The following is a 15,491-nucleotide window of genomic DNA, read 5'->3' as shown; positions in this document are numbered from 1 at the left end:
CACCCAGGGGAAGCCCTACAACGACTGCAATGTCAATGCACGTCGCCTGAAGTTCAATGCCTTGTCCCTCCACTCCGTGAAGTGACCCACAAAAGCATGGGCAGCCGTCAACTCGGTAACGAACGTGTTTATTTTACATGCACAATTATATAGTATCAACAAATAGCTTCCAGCGCCCCTGTCTTGATCCGCGTGAGATTCGTCTTCCAGTTTCCTAAAGTTGCACTTGGGAAATCTTCTGCTTCTTCGCTTGGCTCTGAAAGAGGGGAATTGATTAGAAGGATCTAAACATAAGTATGAAAGCCAAGCTATGGGTTCCATCTATGTATGAAAGGCAGCGGTTAATGATACCTACCTCCTCTTTCTCATCTGCCTGCATGGTGATGACCTGCACCGCTTGTCCAGGACCGGATCGCAGCACCTTAGATCCACGTAAAGGCACGTCTCCACAGCAGAAAACCCGCGACGTGGGCGTATGCTGAAGTTGCGGGCTTGGAGTGTCCGACTCGTCCATGTCCTGCTCCAGCTGGTCCCCTATAGAGTAGCTGTTCGCGTTCTTGTTGTTGTCCGTATAGGCGTGGTTAAAGAGCAAATGGTTGGGACGCACTGCATCCGTTATATACTTACTACATTCCACGGGTTAGGCGGGCATGGTCAGTACAATAGCAACAAAGTTAAGGTTATTGTTTAATGGGACTACATTTTGGCAACAATTCGGTGTAAGTAGATGATACGCACACTGACCACCGCAAAACTATGGCTAATTTAACAAGGGTATTTACAAGGGCCAAGATTGGGCAATAATAAACATGCATTAAAAGAATCACTGCTAAATAGGAACTTGAACTCGAATCTGCTCTGCTCACTCACGCCTCCATGAAGAGGCGCCACGGCTCAAACAGCTGTTCGTGCTGGTGGGGCAAGTGGTGCGATTTGCGGTGCTGGTGGGTTGGAAAGCGTGTGGGCGACGAGGGCTTCTTTTTCAGGTGCAAAGCGCGTCAGGAGTCGCATTCGGTCGGAGCCGGTGCATCCCGCCTGCAGTTTAAGACATAAAAGGAAACAATACAAAGACTGCTGGTGGTGCACGTTAAGTGTGTTCTCTGCTGTGTGAAATGGATTAAGGTGGCGCCTCATTCAGTGTACGTATCGTTCGAAAGATGGGAAATTGTAAGTGAACATGCAGGATTCAGGGGAGGTAATAGGAAGACCACCTACGATTTAAAGTTAAACAATCGTTGGCGCTTGATGTACTCCAGCACCAGATCGTCTAGAAGGTACTTGACCGACTGGCCGCGTCCTAAGAGCCGCCGAATCAACGAGGAGCTCACCTCATTGGGCACCCAGTTGGTGATTAGCGTAATGTTGCTCTGAAATGCGTATGGAAATTAATAAGGAATAATGTTGTCGAGGTAGTGTCTCTCTAACCTGATACTTGGTCAATATGTCGGAGTCAAAGATGAATTTTCCTGGGTTTGAGCCAGCCCGGGTAATAACCACAAGACCGTGGTTAGCCACAATGTCCTCAATCTGGGAAAACTCATATAAATAAAAGGTACTATTCAAATATATCAAGACTTACATCGGCCTCTGCCCACAGGCCTGGAACAGCAAAGGACTCCAGCAGATCGGCACCGCACAGTAGCTTCAAATGTACAGGATCCCGACTGTCGTGCAACCCACGAGGCAGCCATCCGGCTAGATGTGTGTCCTCCCCGTCACCTCCGCCTGCCCCACCGGAATTTATGTGGTTATTGATGTAGTTCTGGTGGTGCTGCAGCACCGCCTGCGTGCGCATCCACTGATTCTGGTGCACCTCCCAATCGGACAACCGAATCCAATTGGAGCTCTGGGTGGCTAGCTTGACCATGGCACATCTGTCCAAGGCGGAGGCCAGACCCTTTTTGCCATATGAATCGTGCGTGGGCGAGATGATGCCACCTACCACTCTGTGGGTTCCCTGCATTTCGAAATGGTCCTTGGCTATCTCTGTTGACAAAAACATGCCGCGTAATTTTATCGATTGTGTACCGCAGAATTTCACAATCCAATTTAACTCACCGAACATCCGAAGGTGCATGGGTGTGGGTGGACTGAAGCATCCGCAGGCTATGAAGGCGATCCGCGGCAGCAGGCTCTTTGTTTCCTCGATGAATGCCGACATTTTATTGGATTTTGAGCGTCTTTTAAAATATCCAATCCGCCGGAAGCATTCGCTTGTTATGGTGTTCTTGGGCCAGCTGATTTTCGCAATCATCTGTTCGGATTGTTGTTATTTTCCAACACTAAACAGCTGTGCTGTGGCTACCACCTCTGACTACCTCTGAAATAGTATTCGATAAATGATATCTTCATTGTTTGATTTTTAATCATCAAAAAGGCAAAATTTAATTAAAAATGTCAGCCTGTTTTACTGAGGTATCAAGAATTTTACAAACATCACTGCTTTTCTCATTGATAAGTACTTTTTTCGGTGCACCACACGAACATTGCCTTTTCTAGCGATAGTTAGCCAGCCCTGCCAGAACGATTGCCTGACGATACTAGTGTTATCGATTAGAAATGGCGTCCTCACTGTCTTTCTTTTAAGAAAAATTCGTGTAGTCTATTTACCATTTAGCAGCGTTGTGTGTGTCCGTCTATCGTGAGGACACGCTGTTTCTTAGAGAGAACCGCCTGGCTAGAGTGTCCGGAAAGCGGAAACCAAGACGATCGCAGGACGAGGTCGCGGAGCCGACTGCAAAAACAACGGCCAGCAGGCAGCGACATAAAAATGCATTTGTAGCCCTAGCCCACAACACTTGCACACACACCACACACTCTCGCGCACACTCACACACAGGGAAAAGGAGGTGGAGCAGAAGGAGCCGAAGCAGGAGAGGATTGCAAAGGACACCGCTGCAGCATCGCCATCATCTGTGCCAGGTGGAGCACGAGGGTCAAGAGGCGTCGGCGGGGGAGGAGGAGCAGGAGGTGGAGGAGCGGCTGCGGCGACGACGACGACGTCTACGACCACGGCAACAACAAATGGCGCTGGTGACGGTGCAGCGCTCTCCCAGTGTGGCTGGCTCCTGCTCGAATTCGGTGAGAGGAGACTTGATGATTTTCGCGTGTGCGTATGCGTGTGTGCTTTGTTTTGGTCACCCCCACTCTGCCAGGAGAGCCAATTACGGGCAGGCTCTTTAGTGCGTGTTCCGATTTTGGCCATGATCCTTTGTGTGCTCGGATGTGCTTTTCATGCCCAATGTTTATCATCCGCCAGCTTGTTGCTTACGCTTTTGGGATTTCGACGTTCAACGTTCGCGTGTGGGCGGTATGAGGCAGCGTCATCATCGTCATCGGCTGTGCTGCGCTGCGCTGCTTTTGGTGTAACCCAAGCAAATCCGCAGACGTCGCGACGTCTATATTTTTCAACAGACTTTTGCATTGCCTTATTTGTCGTTTTTGTCGCTTTCCGCTTACCGCTTGTTTTTGTTTTCTTCGCCGCCCCACCGCCCAAAAATAGTTCGCGAGACCTTGACGTCCGCCTGCACAGAGGGAAAAATTAATATCGCGCGTTGATCAATTTAATTTTATACAACGTTTTAATTCAGATATGCTTAACATGTCAAAACGGTATTTTTGAACCCATGTAAATTAACAATATTTTATTATTTTTAGGAAATAAGAGAATATTAAAAAAATACTTCACTGAAACGCAATCTCTTTCGAACCCGTGCCCCTTTTCTCAAAATCAGACGGTATTCAGTTCAATATTCAGATTTTTTGGAACTGCACATACAGCTTTGCTTCATTGCCGCCCTTGAAGTGTAGACTAATCAAGAGTTTATCTTACCCCTTTGCAAAATAATTGAGCATGCAAGTTTGTTCTTGGCCAGACGACATCCTTATATTTAGCCTGACCCCAAGGGTGAGGTGCAGCAGGATTAGGTATTCTTAAACACCTAGTAAACAACTTTCCTTTCTGTATAACATCAGGATGGCGAGGCCGAGGACGACGAGGGCAATAGCAAAGGAAACGATCGCAGCGAGTGCTTCTTTGCCGGCAAGGGAACCGCCCTGGTCCTGGCTCTTAAGGATATCCCGCCCTTGACGCAAAGCGAGCGCCGTCTGAGCACCGACTCCACCCGCTCCAGTAACAGCACGCAAAGCAACAACTCGGACATCCAGCTCCACCTGCAATCAATGTTTTACCTGCTGCAGCGCGAGGACACGCTAAAGATGGTGCGTATCCGATGTAAAAGGGCTTTGTCTATCTTTTAAACATATCTTTCTATTCATATCAAAAGGCTGTCAAGTTGGAGTCACAGCGGTCCAACCGCACGCGCTATCTGGTGATTGCATCGCGTAGTTGTTGTCGGAGCGGCACAAGCGACCGTCGGCGCCACCGGATCATGCGTCACCACTCGGTAAAAGTTGGTGGATCCGCGGGAACAAAGTCGTCCACCTCCCCGGCGGTCCCCACGCAGCGTCAGCTGTCCGTCGAACAGACCGCCACAGAGGCCAGCAGCAAATGTGATAAATCAGCGGACAAGGAAAACGCAACGGCGGCCGGCGACAACAAGAATACCTCGGGCATGGAGGAGTCCTGCCTGCTGGGCATAGACTGCAACGAGCGGACCACCATTGGCCTGGTGGTGCCCATCCTGGCGGACACCACAATCCATCTGGATGGCGATGGGTAAGACGGCATTCAATTTGTATGAGTCATGCACTCATAAATGCCTAATTGTCGCAATTAACCTTGGGAATTATTTATAGAACTAAACTAAATATTAGCCGCCCCTAATCTATACACAAATCGGTGTCGCCTTGACCAATTTCCTAGTTGAGAGGTGGCATTTATGTCGCACATTTGTTTCCAATTTGTCTTAAGCTATTTTAATAATAGCATAGCAGAGTGTATTTTGTTCTGATTAACGTGTGATGTGCATTTCCTTAATTTCAATGGTTTATCTTATCTTACTTTCAGCGGATTCAGCGTCAAAGTGTACGAAAAGACGCATATATTTAAGCCGGTCTCAGTGCAGGCCATGTGGTATGTACCTCCTTCGGATTTAGATCCTCTTCAGTCACGAATGAAACCCTTGTTTCTTTCCAGGTCCGCGCTGCAGACGCTGCACAAAGTGTCGAAAAAGGCTCGTGAGAACAACTTCTATGCCAGTGGACCCTCCCACGACTGGCTATCCAGCTACGAGAGGCGCATCGAGTCGGACCAGTCTTGTCTGAACGAGTGGAATGCCATGGACGCGATCGAGAGCCGCCGACCACCTTCGCCTGATGCCATACGAAACAAGTAAGGGATCGGTACAACTAATTACTTACGGTTTTAATACCTCTTTCCCTTGAATGCGATTGACAGACCCCCCGAAAAGGAGGAAACCGAAAGTGTCATTAAGATGAAGCTGAAGGCCATCATGATGTCAGTGGACCTGGACGAGGTCACCTCCAAGTATATACGCGGACGCCTCGAGGAGATCCTGGACATGGATTTGGGCGAGTACAAGTCGTTTATCGACGCCGAAATGCTCGTTATTCTAGGCCAAATGGATGCCCCCACCAAGATTTTCGAACACGTCTATCTGGGATCAGAGTGGAATGCTAGCAACCTGGAGGAGCTGCAGAAAAACGGGTATGTTTAAGAAAAAGGTCATATCCTGTGAAAATTGCCTAAAATCAACAACTTATTTTAATTTTCAGCGTTCGCCACATCCTGAACGTGACGCGGGAGATCGATAACTTCTTTCCGGGCACCTTCGAGTATTTCAACGTTCGCGTGTACGACGATGAAAAGACGAACCTGCTCAAGTACTGGGACGATACGTTCCGCTACATCACGCGGGCGAAGGCCGAGGGATCCAAGGTGCTGGTGCACTGCAAGATGGGCGTCAGCCGATCCGCCTCGGTTGTCATCGCGTATGCCATGAAGGCTTACCAGTGGGAGTTCCAGCAGGCGCTTGAGCACGTAAAGAAGAGGCGCAGCTGTATAAAGCCCAACAAGAACTTCCTCAATCAGCTGGAGACGTACAGTGGGATGTTGGACGCCATGAAGAACAAGGAGAAGCTGCAGCGCAGCAAGAGCGAGACGAACTTGAAGAGCACAAAGGACGCACGTCTGTTGCCTGGTAGCGAACCAACGCCCCTCATTCAGGCTCTAAACCAGGCCAAGTCGAAGTCGACTGGTGAAGCGGGCGTAACACCCGATGGCGAAGAGGAGGATGGCTCACGCATACACCGGCGATCCATCGCCCAGAAGTCGCAGCGTCGCATGGTTAGGCGCTCGAGCAGCACATCACCCAAAACCCAAACGGCTGTGGTTACCAAGCAGCAAAGCCAGTCTATGGAGAACCTTACGCCGGAACGTAGCGTAGCCGAGGAGCCAAAAAACATGCGCTTCCCAGGCAGCAACGGCGAGAACTACAGCGTCACCCAGAACCAGGTGCTGCACATCCAGAAACACACGCCTCTGTCAGTGCGCACACGGATTCACGATCTCGAGGCGCACAGGGCGGACCAGCTGCCACAGCAGCCTGTCTGGACCTCGCTGACAAAACTGATTACACAGACCTCTCATCTGGGAAAAAGTAGCAGTGGCAGCAGTAGTGGAAACATTGACTCGCGGCGGGATTCTAGCTGTTCGGATGTATTCTCCTCGCAGGTGGACAGTGTTTTTGCCAAGGATGAAGGGGAAAAGCGTCAGCGTCGAAAGACGCACTCCTGGACAGAGTCCTTCGGTCCAAGTGGCGGCATCGTGCTGGACCCCACGCCACAGCAACAGAAGCAGCAGTCAAACGCCATTCTGCGTCCCCGAGGCACACGTCAGCGGGAGCTGCCTTCGCGGCACGCAAGTTGGGGATCAGGAGACAACCGATGCTGTCTGCCACAGAGGACCAGTTCCGGCTCCTACTATGACTCCAATCGCAACACTACGGCCATCTTCGAGGGCGTTATCCAAGACCTTAAGCGCAGTTCCAATTGTAATGTAATCGAAGGAGTCGCCGTTGCTGTGGAACCGATAGTTGGAGTTGGCGAGGGCACGGTAAAGCGCACCAAGCAGAAGCTGGAAGAGAGCACCTCGCTAAAAAAGCGCTGCCAGGAAGAAAGCCAGGAGCTGCTACTCGAGGCTGTGGATGCTGGGCAGAGGCGGTGCCCAAGCCTCTATAGGAGCGCCTCCTCGGCGCACAGTCCGCGGCAGCGCCAGCCGCTACGCTGCAATAGTGAGGAGCTGATGCACACCAGCGACATCGAGAACAAGAACACCACGCCAGGCGACCAAGAAGCGACGGTAGTGCTGCGCGCCCAGGGACAAACGCTGGCCGACGATCAGCGCATATCGGGCAATGTGCAAATACTCAAGCAAAATTTCGAAGCCAAAGCGGGAGTGGTGGGCACAGGAGGAGGAGGCGGTGGCACGGCAGCGGGATCAAGCAGTAGTTCAACAATCGCAACGTCGGTATCGGCGGTGGCCGGAGCCAGCTCAGCGAATCCCGGCAAGAAGACGACCAGCCACCAATCACTGCCATCGTCGCCGGTGGCGCAGCATGCCAACCACGTGTCCGCCGCCTCCAACTCCAACTCCTCCGCCTCCAACTCGTCCGATTCCAGCGTAAGCGAAAATTGTGATCGTAATGTAAAAGGTCTAGTGCATAAATATCAAACCACTACTTCCTGCAGTAGCCAGGCGGCCTCCACGCCCACAGTCGCCTGTGCCCCACTGCCACCCGCCGGAACCACCAGCAACTGCAGCACCACTACCACTACTAGCTTCAAGCAACGCCCGCTCTCCTACTACGACCGCTCGCTGTCCAACAGATCCACGCATGACTATAGCGACAGTCGACCGCCACCCGCGCCGGTCCGCGTCAGTCACAGCAGCAACGTTCAGCACCAGCAGCAGCAGCAACAACAACTGCAACCGGAGCAGCAGCAGGTGCAGATCCGGCGGTTGGCGCAGCACGGGAAGACGCATCCGCTGAGCAGGCTAAGTGCTCCGAAAACAGGCTTCAACACCGCCGCCTACAACACCATGTAAAGGCCATGCTCTGCTTAACAACATGCTAACTGCAACCTGCAACATTCACATACCACTTGCAACTTGCAATCCATACCCTGTAGCCACTAAGGATCGTCCTCATCCTATCGCCTGCTTTACTTATTTATATACTTGCCCGCTTTCGACCATTTTGTGTTTTTTGTCCAACAATCGAACACCACCACCCCATCCATCCCCTCCATCATGCCTTGTGTTTGTTGTCTTGTTGTGTAAGGCGTCCATGAAAGCTTCTAAAGATCTTGTGTCTGCAATGTGTGAATGGAACTATTAAGATGACAAGAGAGGGCAAACAAAACAACCTATGGAAATGAAACTGTATTTGTACTTTTAAATTACTTGTAACTGTATACATATTTATTTTATATTATGCAAGAACTGCCTACGAATAAACGATTTATTGTATATACGTCATCGTCTTGTCTTGTGAGTGTCCCTGTGACGTCCATGTGCCATCCACACTACAACTCTCTGTGTTGCCCAACAAACACTGCCCTCCGTTTTTACCAGATTTGTATTTGCAGCCTAATCCACATGATCCGCTCCTTCCGCTACTCTTGGGCGGAGTACAAGAAGTGATCCGGCACATGGAGCACCGACTGCCGAGGCCGCGGCCCAAAAGTTCCCACCTTGAACACTTGTATTTTTTGCCATTTATCAGACCACATATTTATAAATAAAAATGTGTAATCCAATTTCGAGCGCAATCTGTTTTACTGTTGGCCATGAGTCACCTTTGGGTACACACATAATTTAATAGTGACCTCAGATATAAAATATTTTCACATATTGTTTAATTACAAACAAATTAACGATTACGATTTAATTTAATTGTAACTTAATATAGCTTGGGGATTTTAAAATTAAATGTAGATATAGTAAGGTGCGTATGGAAGAAAACATATATGGGTTCTAAAAGTTTTTTTTTTTTATAACAGAATCCTTATCGATTTAAAAATAATAATCATATTTCTGAATATTGTTTTGGCTTTCTAACGGTGCAGTGTTTAAAAAAGATATTTTCAGATTGCACATTATCGATAGCAGGAGATGCATATGGTCCGTTGCCTATCGCCCATCGATATGAGTACGAGGAGAGGCAACCATCCACCTGGTAACACTGGCACGCACACACCTGCAGATGCGCCAGCACACACACACGAAACACACACGCACACAGACGCGCACTGAACTTCCACTACAGTTTCTTTATTTTCTGCAGGAAAATTAGAAGCAAAACGACACGAAATTCGCAGTGAACTCGCGGCGGACTCGCGACCGTAACGTAATCGGAATCTCGCTGGTGATCCGGAGGCCAAGTGCACACTGTGCGATGCTAGCCACTGGCCAGCAATCAGCAGTCGCCGTCCAATAACCAATAGCATTCGAATTTCAAGTCGGAGTTGCGGAACGGAACCAATCCGACCAATCGCCAGTCATCGTACGTGGCGCTATTCGCAGTCTTGAAGCAAGTGCTTCATCCGGCCGGAGGATCGCATACGGATACCGGAACCGGTTGCCATCATGACGGACGCCGCTGGCAATGCGCTGGCCGAGAAGGGCCTACCGGAGATGAAGGGCTGGCTGTTAAAGTGGACCAATTACATCAAGGGCTACCAGCGGCGGTGGTTCGTGCTATCCAAGGGCGTGCTGAGCTACTACCGCAACCAGTCGGAGATTAACCACACGTGCCGGGGCACCATATCGCTTCACGGAGCCCTCATCCACACGGTCGATTCGTGCACGTTCGTAATCTCGAACGGCGGCACCCAAACGTTCCACATCAAGGCCGGCACCGAGGTGGAGCGCCAATCGTGGGTCACCGCCCTGGAGCTGGCAAAGGCTAAGGCAATCCGGGCCATCGAATGCGAGGAGGAGGAGGAGACGGAAACGGCGCATGTGGTGCCCAGCCAGGAGATCAGCTCGGTGGTTCGGGATCTCACCGATCGGCTGGAGAGCATGCGCACCTGCTACGACCTGATCACCAAGCATGGAGCTGCTTTGCAGCGCGCTCTCAACGATCTGGAGACGAACGAGGAGGAGTCGCTGGGCAGCCGCACGAAGATTGTCAACGAGAGGGCCACCCTCTTCCGGATAACGTCCAATGCGATGATCAACGCCGGCAACGACTACCTGCACACGGCAGAGGCCCAAGGCCATAAGTGGTCCAAGATGCTACACCACGAGCGCGAGCAACGCCAGCGGCTGGAGGAGATCATCGAGCAGATGGCAAAGCAGCAATCGCAGATGGAGCAGGCCGCCGTACTGGTGCGCCAAAACAAGCCGGTGTCATCCAGCTCGGGCGCCGGCACCGCCGGCTCCTTGGTGACCTCAGACGAGGAGATGGAGTTTTTCGATGCCGAGGAGCACGGCTATTCAGGAAGCGGTCGCTCCCCTGAGTCTCCGGATTGCGAGCGGGGTACCTTTATCTTAAAGATGAACAAGCGCCGCAGTAGTAGCGAAGACCAGGTGGAGGGCCATTTGGAGGGCAGTTCCTCGGAGAGTGACGAGCAGAAGCGCACCGTGCAAACGGTGCAGCAGGTGTGCCTGGTGAGTGCGCCGCGGGTAGCATCGGGCGGTCAGGGCGATGACGATGACGACGTGGACAAGGCGTTGCCGGCCAAGGAGAGCGCCGACTCCATCTACGGACGCAACTGGAATCCGGATCTGATCAAGAAGCGACGCGACCGTGTGCCAGATAAACCGAACCACCCCATCAGCCTGTGGGGCATCATGAAGAATTGCATTGGCAAGGATCTGTCCAAAATTCCCATGCCCATCAACTTTAACGAGCCGCTGTCCATGCTGCAGCGCCTGGTGGAGGACTACGAGTACACGGAGATACTCGACTACGCGGCCACCTGCCAGGACGAGTGCGAGCAGCTGGCCTACATAGCCGCCTTTACCGTGTCCGCCTACGCCACGACCACTAACCGCACAGGAAAGCCCTTTAATCCGCTGCTGGGCGAGACCTACGAGTGTGACCGGATGGATGACTACGGTTGGCGGTGCCTGGCCGAGCAGGTGTCCCACCATCCACCGGTGGCGGCGCTGCACTGCGAAAGTAAGAACTGGACGTGCTGGCAGGAGTTCTCCATGACCAGCAAGTTCCGCGGCAAGTACGTTCAAGTGAGTATCGGTGTATAGGACTTTATGAACGAGACAAGTGACTCCCGGGGATGGGGGTTACTTCTATTACAATGTGATAACCTAATAATGCATTAATTTCGCCACAGATCAATCCCTTGGGCGGCGTCTATGTGCAATTCCCGAACAGCGGCAGGCGCTATTCCTGGCGCAAGGTGACCACAACGGTGAACAACATCATTGTGGGCAAACTGTGGGTGGACCAGCATGGCGAAATGGAAATCCGGGGATCGCAGGCGGCAGAGGGGCACAAATGCATCCTGAACTTTATCCCCTACTCGTACTTTAGTCGCGATGTGCAGCGAAGCGTCAAAGGCGTGGTAATAAACAAAGACAACGAGGTCAAGTGGGTGGTGCGCGGTACGTGGGACATGAAGATCGAGATTGCCCCGGTGCTCAAGACATCGGGGTCGGTCAGCAGTCCAACCTACACCACGGGCGAGTTTAAGCTGGCCTGGCGCCGTCGTCCTGCTCCTCCGGATTCGGACAAGTTTTATAACTTTACCACACTAGCCTGCCAGCTCAACGAAGAGGAGGAGGGCGTGGCGCCGACGGACTCACGCCTTCGTCCCGACCAAAGGCTGATGGAGCAGGGCGACTGGGACGAGTCGAATAAGGAGAAATTGCGCCTGGAGGAGAAGCAGCGCACAGAACGCCGCCGGCGGGAAAACGAGGCGGAGGAGGCCGCCGCAGAGGGTAGGCCATATCCAGCCTATGAGCCCATGTGGTTCAAGCGCGAAAAGGAGGAGGGAAGCGAGGAATATGTGCACGTTTTCAAGAACACGTACTGGGAGGCCAAGGCGGCTCAGAACTTCGAGGGCTGTCCGGACATATACTAGACAGCAGTAGCCAGCGGAGCGGCCAAGGGAGCAACTGCAGCCACTACCACACATAGCAGCCTTAGCGAATATTCTAAAGTTTTCAGATATCCAGCCTCCACACACAACTAACACAACACAGCGGGACACGCTCCGACTGATTTCGGAGCAGCACATACGCATATTGTAGTACCACACTTTGATCTAGTGCATATATATATATATATATATATAAATTAATTCCTGTAAACTAACCAAGTTCAATCCATACCCCTGCGTCGAAATGTACTTTGATTATTTCTTCCTGACTACCGGTTACCCATTTCTAGTGGCTTTCCAAAATAAGGCCAAGACAGATGATAGCTCTTAATCCTCGGTTTCTATCCAAACCCCTAGATGTCTTTTCCTTTCCACTGAATGCATACTTCGCCTTTGTTGTGTATATAAATATATCGAACCGAACCGAGCAAGAAGCGAGAGAATATGTTAAATGTTATAAATTTATGCAATTTATTATTAAAGTATTATTTAAATAAAGCAACAACGTGTGTGTGTGTCTTCAACTGGGGTAACTAACGATGTCGCCTGGCGACACCACCTGCACACCTGCGATAAGATCCCGCCTGACTCACGCGATCGCTATCACATAATCCGGCTGCCAATTAGGGTGTAGATCCAACTGCCGACTAATAAATCGTGGAGGCGTAAAGTACAGAATTCTTGTTTTAATAGTTACACTTCCAAAATTGATAAAGCCTTTATCAATCGTTTTTGGTTTTAAATTTCCTGGCTGGGGGTCATTGAATTACGGCTGTACTTTCTTTTAAATAAGTACAAGTGGATCTTGACCAATAAACAAATATTTAACAAAATACATTTCAAACCTATTTTAAAATATTTTCAAATACTCCAATGCTTACTTTTCCCCACTCGAATAGGTCCGGCCTCCAATTGCTGCCATCGATCAGCATTAGTTGACTACACACAATAGATAACGTTTTAGCGGAACAGAGCACGACCCTCAGTTGTTATCTGTGGTCTGGGAGGGTTCGAATATGTCCAGCGACTTCAGGAGTGCCTCGCCCGACGGGTCGCGACCCTGGAAGCGACGGAACACTTCCGCCGTGGGCACAGATCCTCCGGAGCTGAGGAAGGTCTGCTTGTAGCGCCGGCCAACGACTGCGTAGTTGTCTTCGCTTCTCTGCTCAGCAAAGCTGCTCGAAATGTCGGCGGCTATCAGGCGGGAATACAAGTGACTGAACTGGGCGGCCGCCCAATCTCCGGCAAAAATGTCGGTCAGGGAGCACGGATGAGCGTCCTTCTTGTCCAGCGGCATGCATTGATAAACCGGCCACAGCTTGCGAACCACCTCCAGCCAGAAGGCGTTCGAGCGGTGCAGCTCCACGTCGAGATCCGCCAGGTAGAGGTCCTGGCACAGATTATAGCCAGCCAACTGAGTCTTCAGCAGTCTCATCTTTTGGGAGAGTTCAGCCTCCAATGGCTCACCGCTGCTAAAGTGTCCGGATAGGCTTCGAATCACTGTGGGATCGTCGAGGAAGTTGCTCATCACATGACCGGACACCTGCGAGGCATCCCACTCGATGTTCGAGAGTCCCGCCAAATCGCTGTAGCCCGCCTGGGTGAGCAGGTGCTGGAGTCCGCTTCCAAAGGTCTTGAACAGCATCTGCAGATCATCGTATCCAAGGAGCGGCGGCTTGGCATCCGGACTTGGTGGCTCCGAGAAGTTGAATATCAGCGCACAGAGAGGCGTCAGACCGGCAGATTTATTGCTGTTCCGTATGCCCACCATCCAACCATTGTTTCTGCCGAACTTGTGCTCCTTGGAGTAGCAGTCCACATAGAAGCCACCCACCGGCGTGGAGCTATTGCTGGAATCAGCATCGAACACATCGTAGAACTTGACTGCCGGATGCCACACCTCCGCATTGGGCTGCTCAACTATTTGAATGCCGAAGAGCTTTTCGCTCAGCGCAAACATTCCGGACAGAACGCGGGGCAGTGGGAAAAACTCGCGGAGCTTCTGCTCTTGGAGACCGTGCTCCGCCGCCAGTTGCTTGCGCCGCCAGTAGGCAACATCGTAGGCTTCCAGCTTGTATTCACAGCCACTGTCCTGAGCGAAGCTCTGTAGTTTCTCCAGCTCCACACTTTGAGCAGGGCCGGCGAACTTGAGAAGCTTGGCAAAGATCTGCTTAAGGTTGTCCACACTACCCACCATTTTGGTCTGCATGGACATGTCTGCAAAGCTTTCATAGCCCAACAGATTCGCCTGTCGCTTGCGCAATCCGCGTATTTTTTCGAGGTGTGTGCTGTTCTCCAGGGATTTTTCCTGCTGCGAGGATGCCTTCAGCACACTGGCCCTCCATACGTTCCAGCGCTGCAGTCGCTCTGGACAGTGCTTTAAAAAACCATCGACCACTTGAGGCTGCAGGGTTATCTTCCAAGGACCCGTCATAGGCTGTCCGGGATCGCGAGCTGTTGCCTCAAGAAGCGAAGGCGGGAAATCCCTTACAAGATTGAAGTCCGTAATAATCTGTCCAAACGAGTGCACTGCCATGTTGACCTTGTTCTTGAAGTTGGCTCTCTCTCGACCCAAATGGGTAAGCAGCTCCTTCAGACCATCCTGCTTATCTTTGTCCAGCGTGAGCCCGTTCAGCTTGCCCTCGAGCAGGAACTTCTGTCGCATCCTCTGCTCATCTGGACCCGAGACGGATGAAGCATCCTTGAGTGCCTTATACACCGTCTGATTGCAGAACTTCGCTGCCCGAGCGTTACGCGCTCGTTCGTGGATGTTCATGTAGGATTTGGTGGGTATCAGGGTAGAATTGCCCAGGTACAGAGCCTTGGCCACACCCCACGTCGTCTCCAGTGGACCTGTCACGGTGTCCAGCTCCCGAAAGATGCTGGCGGCATTTAGCTGCTTGCCACTGTGCAGGTCGCTCTCCAGCGCCTTAACCGAGTTCTCCACCGCCGATGCCTGCTGACCAATGGCGCCCAAGCACATCTCGATGGTGATGTCACTGAAGGCGGGAAGTCCGTCCGGCTTGAGCACGCCCTCGCCTAGCGGTCCCTCCTCGCCGATCTCCGGTACCCTGCGGGGATAGCTTTAGTGACTCCACATGTTGAATCCGGCTAATTTTCGTACTTACAGCACTATGTAACCCGGCCGGTTTTCCGTTGTGTGCAGCGGAGCGCTAAACGCGGCCCGGATCAGGGGCACTGACGCTGGGCGCCTTCGCAGGAGATTCAGCATGTCCTAGGTGAAGTCGTTGATCCAAATATGTACAATGCCGGACAGTTTGCGCCGGAATTTGGAATTCTGAAATGGGGGCCAGCGTTTACACAACACGCCTGGACCAAAAAGCAAGTGACAGCGGCCAGGGTTGCCACCATCAGCGGTGGAGCCGGCAGTGATGCGAACATCACACTATACTCAGTCACTGAATCCAATCTATTCTAAA

General features: G+C 51.6%; 4 protein-coding genes across 9 annotated transcripts; 2 read left to right on the top strand and 2 right to left on the bottom strand.

Annotated features, from left to right (window-relative positions):
* Positions 1-107: 107 nt before the first annotated feature.
* LOC117142274 (nicotinamide/nicotinic acid mononucleotide adenylyltransferase 3) lies at positions 108-2,317 on the bottom strand. 4 transcript variants are annotated; one of them, XM_033306153.1, is made up of 7 exons: positions 2,059-2,309; positions 1,580-1,986; positions 1,426-1,527; positions 1,216-1,367; positions 570-626; positions 356-533; positions 108-256 (listed from the first exon to the last, which is right to left on the bottom strand). In XM_033306153.1, the coding sequence occupies exons 1-7, from the start codon at positions 2,252-2,254 to the stop codon at positions 215-217; spliced, it is 1,134 nt and encodes a 377-aa protein (XP_033162044.1). In that variant the 5' UTR covers positions 2,255-2,309; the 3' UTR covers positions 108-214. The 4 variants fall into 4 exon arrangements, with proteins under 4 accessions (XP_033162044.1, XP_033162043.1, XP_033162046.1 ...); XM_033306152.1 differs by having other exon boundaries at positions 356-626; positions 2,059-2,312; XM_033306155.1 differs by lacking the exons at positions 108-256; positions 570-626 and having other exon boundaries at positions 442-556; positions 2,059-2,313.
* A 227-nt stretch (positions 2,318-2,544) lies between these two features.
* Positions 2,545-8,413, top strand: LOC117142272 (protein phosphatase Slingshot). Of its 3 annotated transcripts, XM_033306150.1 has the most exons (8): positions 2,545-3,081; positions 3,976-4,221; positions 4,287-4,678; positions 4,970-5,035; positions 5,099-5,293; positions 5,360-5,629; positions 5,698-7,603; positions 7,672-7,762. In XM_033306150.1, exons 1-8 carry the CDS (start codon positions 3,025-3,027, stop codon positions 7,672-7,674), a joined length of 3,135 nt encoding a protein of 1,044 aa, XP_033162041.1. In that variant the 5' UTR covers positions 2,545-3,024; the 3' UTR covers positions 7,675-7,762. The 3 variants fall into 3 exon arrangements, with proteins under 3 accessions (XP_033162041.1, XP_033162039.1, XP_033162040.1); XM_033306148.1 differs by having other exon boundaries at positions 2,546-3,081; positions 5,698-8,413; XM_033306149.1 differs by lacking the exon at positions 2,545-3,081 and adding an exon at positions 3,679-3,907 and having other exon boundaries at positions 5,698-8,413.
* Positions 8,414-9,191: 778 nt separating this feature from the next.
* Positions 9,192-12,549, top strand: LOC117143742 (oxysterol-binding protein 1). Its single transcript, XM_033308553.1, has 2 exons — positions 9,192-11,176; positions 11,284-12,549. The coding sequence occupies exons 1-2, from the start codon at positions 9,572-9,574 to the stop codon at positions 12,031-12,033; spliced, it is 2,355 nt and encodes a 784-aa protein (XP_033164444.1). The 5' UTR covers positions 9,192-9,571; the 3' UTR covers positions 12,034-12,549.
* Positions 12,550-12,717: 168 nt separating this feature from the next.
* Positions 12,718-15,415, bottom strand: LOC117143745 (probable cytosolic oligopeptidase A). Its single transcript, XM_033308555.1, has 2 exons — positions 15,180-15,415; positions 12,718-15,122 (listed from the first exon to the last, which is right to left on the bottom strand). The coding sequence occupies exons 1-2, from the start codon at positions 15,281-15,283 to the stop codon at positions 13,034-13,036; spliced, it is 2,193 nt and encodes a 730-aa protein (XP_033164446.1). The 5' UTR covers positions 15,284-15,415; the 3' UTR covers positions 12,718-13,033.
* Positions 15,416-15,491: the final 76 nt, after the last annotated feature.

Source organism: Drosophila mauritiana, chromosome 3R (assembly GCF_004382145.1).
Source record: "Drosophila mauritiana strain mau12 chromosome 3R, ASM438214v1, whole genome shotgun sequence".
Lineage (NCBI taxonomy): Eukaryota > Metazoa > Arthropoda > Insecta > Diptera > Drosophilidae > Drosophila > Drosophila mauritiana.
This window is presented reverse-complemented; position numbering and strand designations above follow the sequence as displayed.